This window comes from Gymnoscopelus braueri (genome assembly GCF_963280865.1).
Source record: "Gymnoscopelus braueri genome assembly, chromosome: 12".
Classification (NCBI taxonomy): Eukaryota; Metazoa; Chordata; class Actinopteri; order Myctophiformes; family Myctophidae; genus Gymnoscopelus; species Gymnoscopelus braueri.
In genome coordinates, this window is record NC_137614.1 from 6,320,693 (window position 1) to 6,331,654 (window position 10,962).

Genomic DNA, 10,962 nt, shown 5'->3' on the forward strand with positions numbered 1-10,962 from the left:
TCAGGGATATAGGCAAGATTCACTCAACTCACCATGTGATTTGAATCACACAATACGTTTTTTTCACGATTTTTTAAACGCAAAATAAATTTCTAGACAAATGACCGAATTTGTTTTTTATTATCATTTCTCTTAGACAAATCCCGTATTTTCTTCTCTTTTTTTGTTTTTGTTTTACAATACAATGTTTTCTCTTATCCTCTTTTCAATACAGTAGCAAATGACTCATTTTTTATCAATTCTCTTACAAAGATCCTGTATTTTTCTTTTTCTTTTTTTACGAGCCCTCTGCTGTTTGCATCGCGATAATTTTTGTATCAAATCGATTCAATTGTCGACAGTTTGAAATCGTTTTTAATCGATTTACGATAATACGTTACATGCCCACCAGGGGGTGTATGTACATCAAGCTGCCTCACGCTGCAGAAACAGGAGATAGTATCCTACCCCCCATGGACCACATGGCTCGGGAACCGTTGGTTCCAAAGGCTACTTACGCACAGTTAATGTAGAATCCATCTGAATTCATATTTATCCATGTGACAGAGGATTACTTCTGTGGGTTACATAAGATGTGCATACAGTATATTGTCACCATGGCTGCATTCAGGTTGCTGTTCTCGTGCTTGTTTTGCCCACTGTGGGCCAAAAACAGAGTTTATAGTTTCACTGATCTGACAGAATGTGTGTCTGTTCTCCATCAACAGAGGACCGCTGGGAAGGGAAGATGGTTTGACGGCGGCACGCCACGGACCGACCAACTGACTGACCGAGGGACCCCTTTATCGCTCGGCCCCCTCAGAGGAAGAGCATGGCCGCCCTGTCCCTCCTCTTCCTCACTCCCCTCCTTTCCTCCCTCCTCCCTTCGTCCGCCCAGGTGATCGTCAGCACCTCCTCGAAACCTCCCCTTCTCCTTCTTCCGCCCACCAGTTACACTCCTTATCCCGGCGATGACGGGACGGTCCGGGACAGACTCGCCGACCGAGACGGCACAAACGAGGTTCCGCAGGAGCCGAGGACGGCCCTGTCCCACGCGCGGTCCACCGCTTCTTTTCCGTCCACCCTCTCCACCCGGAACCTCGGCGGTGGCGGCGGGGGGCCGCTTCTAACCCAGCCCACCGCCTCTAAGCCCAGGAGCGACACGGCGGGCCTGGCGTTCAGCAGGGCTACGTCACCTCGGCCCGCCGTCACCAGCACCACGCCCTCCAGCGGTGTCACTCACCCCGCCGCAGGTGAGCCCGTTACATTTGTTACATAATCACCTGAATGCAATTATTATTTGATCTAATTGCAAAGAACTGGGGACCCCCCACCCTGACAAGCACTTGGAGCTCAGGCATTCAATCTTGTTCGACTCGGTTCCACATCAGATCTGCTATTTTCAAAAATGTTGCCTCTGTAATACTCTCTGTAGTAATGTTGCCCTGCCAAGCCAAAGCGCAGTAACTACGGGGGAAAAAATCACAGAAAAATGGGTTTAAAAGTGATTCAGCTGGTCAGCCAAATAAGATATCGGCATATAAGTGATATTACAATAAATCTGTTCTTGAGGTAATTGTTCATCCCCCAAAATCACGGAGGCTAATTTGACCTTTGGGATACACAAATAAGTGGGTGTGTCCAAAAACGTAGTTACTGCACTTTGGCTTGGCAGGCAATAGCCGCGCTTTTGCGACACTTCCGCCGCCCGACCGGAAGTGTCGCCAAAGCGCGGCTTATGGTCGAGTGCATTCAAGAACAACAGGTTGCATAATGTTCTCTCACTGTAAACATCAGATCTCTCCAGAAAAAAAAAAGAAAAAGCTATTCAAATACGCGATTTAAAGCAAGGACCAGGGTTTTTAACTGTGGCTCCGTTATGGAGTTATGGAATTTCTGTACTGTACCACTCGTCCTAGGATATCATAACGTCATAATAAAGGCACGAATAACATCGGGTGAAATTCTCCTTTAAACATAACGTCTAATAAAAATCTAATGAAAAATCTAATCTAATCCGCAGCAGGTGGTGATCCAATGACGGCAGCACCGGGCGGCTCCGAGGACAGAAGACCGCTCCCACAGAAAGAGGAGGGGGGGGAAGGCTCAGGAAGTGATCCGGTTCCAACGGTGATGCGTGCGGAGCCGGGCGGATCACCCGATCCTCCTCCTCGGGACGAGGAGGAGACGCTTGGCACGGAAATGGCTCGGTTTCAGCCACGGGCACAGCCTGCTCCGTCCGAAGGCCCCTCATTAAAAATGGCTGAAGCCCAGACACCTACTGCACTCAGTGTGACGGTGAAGCCAAGCCCGTCTGCCCTTACAAGAGACGGCACGACAACCTCCACTCCGTCACCGCCACCGCCACCACCACCACCTGAAACCAAAGCTACGTTTAATCCTGCGGCGGCTACACAGACGACAGCACAGGCGGGAGTATTAACAGGTTAGAAACGACTGTGCGATGAATCCATTAGGAGCGGGAACGCATCTTGTGTCATTTTAACATTTCTTTGGCTATTCAATTTTGGGGGTCCTTGACATGGACAAGTTGGAGCACCACTGATATAGCAACATACTGTTAGGATTTAGAAAACATTTTTAGATTATGTATTTGGCCGCGGACCCCCATCTCAAAATGTTTTGTTCCAGGGACCCCCCCCCCCCCCTCCAGAAGCAAAGGTTTGAGTTACAAATGTTCGCTTTAAAAATATATATATATTCAAAGAGTTGCACACATTTAAGATTTTTCAAAAATAGCAGATCTACAAGCTCATAGCGCGGCACTCGGTGCCGTGCTATGAGCTTGTAGATCTGCTATTTTTGAATAGCCAAAGAAATCTTAAAATGACACAGATGCGTTCCCGGATTGAATGGGTTAAAAGGCTATAGCTCTGTATTCCCAAAATAAATCATTGCTAAATATACTGTAGAGTGTTTGTTCAGTAACAGGGGTCTCCCTCAGACTCTCTGGGCCCTATTCCAGGTGGAAGTTCCTCAAAATTGTACTTAAGTACAGTACTTGAGTAAATGTACTTAGTTACTTTACACCACTGCTTCCATCTCTTTTGCAGGTGAACTTACAGCGAACACTCGCGCCACGGAAACAACTACTCCGAGGCAGGAATCCACCACCACTAGCACAGTAGAACCCAGAACCACCACCACCACCAGCAGCAGCACCACCACCCCCACCTCCTCCTCTGAGGAGAAAGCTTCAGTCACCTCACCCAATCACAGCGACCCAAAGCCCAATACCACCACCACCACACGGGGAGCAACGACCACACCCGCAACCTACGTGAACATTACGTTACAGCCCACTGCTGTGAGGACGTCCCCCGGAGCAACCCAGCAACCCACAAACGCAACGCAACCAGGAAGTACTACGGCGACAACAGCAGCCGCCGCACAGTCAGCTAAGACGGGTAAGAAAGGAGGGTTCTGGGTGTTGTAGGCTAGTTTAACCAAGGGCCCAGCATCTGCCTTTGAAATTGAGTCTATATAGGAAGTGACAGTTCATATGAATGGCCTGTAGTTTTGCTGTTTTACCCTTCTGGTGTCAGAAGAAATAAATCTCAATGCAAGTGGGTGGGTTTTTGCCGAACTTTAGACGATTTTATTACCTTAATAAACATTGTCATACATTCTATATGCTTCCAGTCGCTAGTTTAAAGTCTTCTTTCAATCACCATGATATGCGTTTTGGTAAATGATGGTCCCATTTATTTTTTAATTGACGATAAAGTAGGGTACTTTTACTTTACTTTATTTGTTTATTTGGACAGGACAATGCATATTAATGAACGTCATGACGTAAATGCACCGGAATTAGCAAAGATGCTAGTTTTCATCCGCAGTCCTCACAAAAAAACATAAAATAAAACAGACAAACAGTGGAATACATTTACATAACATTATATAGGGAACATAAAGTCAGACAGACAAACAGTATGCTCTAGGAGGGGAGGGATGATTTGATGACAAGCTACACAACCAATAGCATTCATTCCCCGCCCCCCCGCTCTTGATTGACAAGCTACCCAACCAATAGCATTCATTTCCGGTTGCGTAGGATAGGACGCGATATAGAAAGATGGCGGATTTGAAATTGCTGAAAAATAGGCTTCATTTACTTTCTGTAGATTCTATGGGCGTAGCGCTGTCCATTCTTTTTACTGTCTATAAGTTTAACTCATTTAGACTGGGGAAAGAATCTGTGTCATTTTTAGATTTCTTTGGCTATTCAAAGCTTGTAGATCTGTTATTTTTTTAAATTGTGAAAGTTTGTGCAAATCATTGAATATATATTTTTTTTTTCAGCAAACATTTGGGATATAGAAACATGTTTCTATATCAGTGGTTCTCAAACTTCTTCATGTCAAGGACCCCCAAAATTATATGTATTTGGCCGCGGACCCCCATCTCAAAATATTTAGTCCCATGAAGCAAAGATTTTAGTTACAAATGTTCCCTTTAAAAAAAATTTTTTTTTTAAATAGCAGATCTACAAGCTCTGCGCCAGCTCATAGCACCATTTTTGAATAGCCCAAAGAAATCTTAAAATGACACTCGGATGCTTTCCTGGTCTTAATGGATTAATAAAAAAAACAACAACAAGAAAAACAATGGCTTCATTGACTAGCTTTGGAGTTTCCTCTTTCCTGTGATCATTCAGAAAGGAATTATTTACGCAGCTGGAATGTATATTTTTCTTGCTGGAAAAAGCTCAAAGGTAGGAAAATCATGAGACGGCGTGGGCGAGGGGTCAGACGGTGGTTGGAGGGAGGGATCAGAGGTGGAAGAAGTACACAGATTTATTTTATTAAGTGAAAGTAGGAATACCACAATGTAGAAATACTCTGTTCCAAGTAAAAAGGCTTGTATTCTAAATTTTACTTCAGTAAAAGTACAAAAGTATTGACATGAAAATATACTTACAGGACCAGTGTAAAAGTACTAATTATGAATGTCCCATTTCACATTCCTTATAAAAAAAGTTTTTTCTAAATTTCTCCAACTTTTTTTTAAGAATAGTCGATCTACAAGCTCACAGCGTGTTGTGAGCTTCAGTAGATCGTCTATTTTCAAATAGCTGAAGTATGAAATAGGCCTTAAAAGGGTTAATAATATGCTATGTTTTGTCATTATAATCCAAAGTACTAGTAACGAAAGCTGTCAAATAATTGTAGTGGAGTAAAACGTACGCTCAAAATTATACTTATAAAGGGATAGTTCACCCGCAAAATGACTTTTTTTCTATCGATTAGTCACCCCATGGAGACTTGAATTCATGGATATGTTTTTGTTTTTGTCGCATTCCTAAGCCAATAATTTGATGACCAGGTAGAGACAGTGGTTCCGGTAGGAGACACAAAGGAGACTCTTTGTGTCTTCTACCGGAACCGCTGCCGGTCACCAAATTAATGGCTTAGGAATGCGAGTCATTTTTGGGGTGAACTATCCCTTTAAGTGCAGTACTTGAGTAAAGCAGTGTTTGTTTTGTTGACTAAGACTAAGAGACTAAGGTTTTGATATTTAGTCGACTAGACTAGACTAAGACTAAACCATTTCAGAAGACTAAAATAGGACTAAAACTAAATGGTGTGTTATTCAAAAGACTATGACTACATCAGAATTTGCTGTCAACTTTAACACTGGAGTAAAGGGACTTAGTTACTTTCCACCAACCACTGGATTTGACTGAGGAGAAGATCAAGCATGGGGAGAACCAAGGGTTTGGGGGAAATGGTGCTGCTGCATGGAAGAAAGGTAGGGGAGGAGAGGAGGAGAGGAGGAGAATGTGCACAGAGAGAGTAGAGTCGAGCATAATGACAACCAGATGGAACAAGTGGAGAACGGGAGGGAGAGAGGGAGGGAGGGGTGCTGCTGCGGAAATGTAGACAGAAAAGGAAAAGTATGACACATTGGGGCACACGACGCACCTCAAGTCTCCAGTGATTCTACAACTTTTTTTTTACATTTCAAGGATGAAACCCCCACTTTGATATGCATTAGACCCAGTGGTTCCTAAACTGGGGTTCGGTTGAGGCCCCCCCCAAAAAAAAATTCCCCCCAGAGGATTAGCTTAATGTGCAACATTGTTTTCTCACTCAACAGTAAACAAACCAACATACAGAAGTGTATGCAGGATATCTGCCCAATTCTCTAAAGTCACAATTTAAGGACTTTTAAAGACCTTTTTAATACCAAGTTGGCCAAATCGTCAAATATTACGTAAGAAAGAGGCAGACATTGTGAAAATTAGCCGATCTACAAGCTCACAACGCCTCGCACTGCGAGGCGTCGTGAGCTTGTAGATCGGCTATTTTCACATTGTTTATCTGTGGAACCGAGTCAAACTAAATGTAATGCCTACAATTCCAAGTGCTTGTCAGGGTGTGTGTGTGTGTGTGTGTGTGTGTGTGTGGGGGGGGGGTCCCCAGTTCAAATATGATTATTTTTGGGGGTCACAGCCTGAAAAGTTTGGGAACCCTTGCATTAGACCACCATGATACCATGTTTAATCTCTGGGACCTTGTTAAAGTTCACTCTCAGAGTTACAGACCCCGTTAAGGTCCATTTGGACCCCTTGTGCGGTCCCCCAGACCGCGCGTTGAGAAACAGTCTCTTAGACAATACGAGGACCATCTCAATTACTTTTACAGACAGGCCCTGTGTCACGTCCTCTTGTCCCAAGTGTTACAGCTCTACAACTCTAAAAGCTGAATTTATGACCAATCCGCCACGAGACGGAGCCGCTTGCCAAGCGGACATGATTCTACAAGCTAACTTGGCTTGTAGAATCAGTCTTTTTGGCAAAGCTTCGCCCATCCTAATACGGAGTGGAAGGCCGCCTGTTAGTTGACTCATATGACATCATGATGTGTGTTTGTTAACCGGGTGTTTCGGTATGTTTGACAACAGTGTTGAGCTTGGGCAGTAACTTAAGAATCAAGAAGGTTTATTTGTCACCAGACCATAGAGGTACAAGAAGCCAAATGCATTGTTTTTTACTGTGCTACAACAACAATGACAATAGTAAAAAGAAAGAAGAAAAACTAACATAATATAAGACAAGAATTAAACAATATATACATTTAATTGCGCAATGAGCCGTATAAATGTGCAATGGCATAGTCATGTAGCTGTAGAAAAACTCTCATATATACTATAGCAAACACTTACTGTATAACAGCAATAGTAGTAAGCATTTTTATTTTGTTATGAAGTAATATAGTACAGTAAGATTATTTAGTTAGTAGTATAACTTATTGCCAAAACAGTAATAATTTTACAGTAACTTTGAGTTTGTTTTTGACTGAGATAGACTATATAAAGCTTATAATTCATCCTCCATAGTGGGAGCTAGGTTGTCACATACAGTACGAACATATCTAAAAGCCATCAACTACAGTACATTGTGATGCGACGCGTTGTTAGCTTGTTGATCTGTCCTTTTTAAGCATGTGCCGTCTTGCAAAATGATGGCGTAATTACGACAGTGTGTGTGGGGGTGGGGTGGGTAGCAAAAGTATAATATAACTTGTAATGTAACTAGTTACTCTTTGATACCAAGTAAGAAGTAATGTAATATTATTACTTTTTTGCAGGAGTAATGAGTAACTGGTAACTAGGGATGCACGATATAGACAGTTTTGCCAATATCCGATTAGCGATTATTTGCATGGTCAAATCGACTGATATCGATACAGATACCGAGATTACAATACAAGTTTCCACCGTAGGGCTTACCTTTCATCAGCAACTGTGATTCTGGGTGCAGATGCAGAATTCTATGAAATAATACTTCATTCTTATTACCTGTTTTAACAGGCCTACTGATGCACATATTAGTTCAAACAACTTAAATGTAATATTTAACTATATAACTTGTTGAGCTTTTTGAAAGCTTTTCCAGAAAACACCTGGTGGAATCTGTAGCCCTCATCATCATCAACGGCTTATTCAGCTTCACACTGAAACATAAACATTATAAAATAAAATATCGGCTAAAACCGATATTATTTTGATAATCGGTTCGATACCGATGGTGCATTTTTTAACCCTTTAAGACCGAGAACGGATCTGTGTCATTTTAAGATTTCTTTGGCTATTAAAAATAGCAGACCTACAAGCTCATAGTGTGGCACCGAGTGACATGAAAAAAAAGTTTGAGAATCACTGATTATAGCAACATCAATTCTTTCAAAAAACTGTTAGGATTTAGAAGACATGTGTAGAATCCCCAGAAGCAAAGATTTGAGTAAAACAATTTTGCTTTAAAAATATATATATATTCAAAGATGTTGTCGTGTATTTGAGGCAGTAAACTGCGGGCGACCAGGCTTGTTGGTTGTAGTGATGTGTCGGTCATGATCGATTGGCTCATAAGAACTAGTTCTTTGCCGTGAGCGTGAACGAATACGTTCATGACTCGAAACCGTTGCGTTCACGGGTTCGTTCATGCCCCGCCCCCCGATCGGCAGGGTCGCACACACACACACACACACACACACACACACACACACACACACAGGAGGACGGGAGCTTCAGCGTGCTTCCCGCGACAGACAGGCGGACATGCATTGCACATTTTGTGGATTGAAATGAAGCACTGCTGTTGTGTTGTTAGTGTTGTATTCATTGTTCCTGTACAAAAGACCGGTGGTGACCAGATAGCACGACATTTAACTATGAAAGAAATACAGACAACTAATGATTGTCAGGTCACGGACAATTAACACGTTTCAGAATGAATGCAAGATGCAATCTGCACAGCCAACCACATAGTATAGCCAAAATAATAATAGTAACCAGAATGAATAAAATGTTTGAAAATAGCAGATCTACAAGCTCACAATGCGTTGTGAGCTTGTAGATATAAAATAGGGCTAAAGTGGTAAATGTATGTTTTATAATGTAATGTAATGTAACAAGTAACTAAAGTTTTCAAATAATTGTAGTGGAGTAAAATTACAATATTTGATTCTGAGATGTAGTTGAGTAGAAGTAAAAATACTGATAATTGAAAATACTCAAGTAAAGTAAAAACACTTTATTTATTTATTATTTATTTATATTTATTATTAATTTAAATATATTACTTCTACACATTATATTACAAAGAAGATGGTGCAATTATCGTGAATGACAGTGCTGTGTTTCTGTACAGAGTAGACTGTGCAGTCATGTCAGTGTAACCAGTGGGATCAGATGCACACAGTTTAGTTAGCGTAGCGCATCGCATACGCTCCGCCGGGACCTGAAGCGGAACTGAACGAGAACGTGAACGAATCATTTGAACGAATCTTTGCCGTGAACTGAACGAGAATCATTCGTTCACCGAAATGAACTGTTTTTCCCATCACTAGTTGGTTGTAATAAAGTAGAGGAGAAGAAGAGACGTCCGGACCCAGGTTTCCAATCATTCATTTATTCCATAATAAACAAACAGCATCATAGCAACATCCAGGGGCAGAGCCCCTTCCCTCAGCCCTTCGGCCTCAGGACTGCACTAGTACTGAGCTACATTTTAGTTCACCTTTTATAACACAATAGCTTCACATTAGAATACAGGCGGGCGGGGGTCAGAGATCCCCCCACCCAGAAGAAGATCAAGCTTTGAAGTCCCTTGAACATTGGCAAATGGTACTGTCTCTCTATCTGATTAGCAACTGTATGTCAGGAACCCAGACCTGATGTCTTCAGGTCAACAATGGAGATGTAGATTGCATTTCACACCAGGGCAGAATCCCTGATTATCTATGCAAACGCCAGGCTGGGTCACAACACATTCATGATTCTTCTTACTTAGTAAAATAACTTTTATCTCTGGTTTTGACTTGCATACTGTCATAAAATATAGCAAATAAGGGCCAATATACGACAATTTGCACACATTTTCAAGATTCATCAAAAATAGCAGATCTACAAGCTCATAGTGCGGCACTCGGTGCCGCACTATGAGCTTGTATATCTGCTATTTTTGAATAGCCCAAAGAAATCTAAAAGGACACAGATGCGTAATGGGTTAAAGGCCGATATTGCCGATGCCGATATGATGACCGGATGAATCGCGGATCCCTACTAGTAACTTAATCATCATCACCTTTATTTATACGCGGGGAGTACAGTTGAGGGGCAAAGCCCTCATTTCCAATGTAGCCGAGGTAATAACACGCTCACTGAGTAAGTTTGGCCGACGCTGCTTGAGAAGAATGTGTGTCTTGTAACTTGAAATGAGATCTTTATGAGTTGTTCCTGGCCACGTGTGGTACATCTGAAGCCGTCTATGGTTTCTGCGCACGTACGTACGCGCGCGTGTGTGTGTCAAAGAGTGAAAGCCAGAGGGTCGGGACAGGGTATAGTATATTTGAGTGCATCCAGCTGTGAAACGTGATCGGCACATCTGGGACGCGACTGCGTCTCGCTGTGCTGTGAGACTCGACTTGGAAGAGAAGGAAGTGGAGTGTAATATGTAGTGTGTGTGTGTGTGTGTGTGTGTGTGTGTGTGTGTGTGTGTGTGTGTGTGTGTGTGTGTGTGTGTGTGTGTGTGTGTGTGTGTGTGTGTGTGTGTGTGTGTGTGTGTGTGTGTGTGTGTGTGTGTGTGTGTGTGTGTGTGTGTGTGTGTGTGAGATATAGTGTAGGGAGGGAGTAAATATGAGGTGGGTGAGAATGCCAGGAAGTGTATTATATTATAGCTGGATTTATGCTTCGTTGCGCGCCCGGGCTCGGGCCCACGGAAATAGCCGCTCTACAAGCTCACAAGTTGTGACGCTTTGTGAGCTTGTAGATCGGCTATTTCCGGGGGCCCGACGCCACCGTACGGCAGAGAAGCTATAGGTTGGAGTGAGCCATCGATCCTCTGGCTGTGAGACACTTTTAGGAGCTCTTCTTCTTCTTCGAGGTGATTTAAGGGCCCGACGGGCTCCAAGCGGCGGCGGACCTAAACGTTCTCTATCAGGCGTTTTACTACTGATG

The 10,962-nt window shown here is 42.9% G+C and overlaps 1 protein-coding gene across 1 annotated transcript in view; it reads left to right on the forward strand.

The window, feature by feature from the left end:
- Nucleotides 1-710: 710 nt before the first annotated feature.
- LOC308096342 (uncharacterized protein) overlaps nucleotides 711-10,962 on the forward strand; it is a 24,672-nt gene continuing 14,420 nt past the window's right edge. Inside the window, exons 1-3 of the mRNA XM_080443756.1 lie at nucleotides 711-1,232; nucleotides 2,003-2,425; nucleotides 3,054-3,407. Of these exons, the coding sequence (XP_080299882.1) occupies nucleotides 812-1,232; nucleotides 2,003-2,425; nucleotides 3,054-3,407 (1,198 nt within the window). The 5' untranslated portion in view covers nucleotides 711-811. The remainder of the gene's footprint in view (nucleotides 1,233-2,002; nucleotides 2,426-3,053; nucleotides 3,408-10,962) is intronic.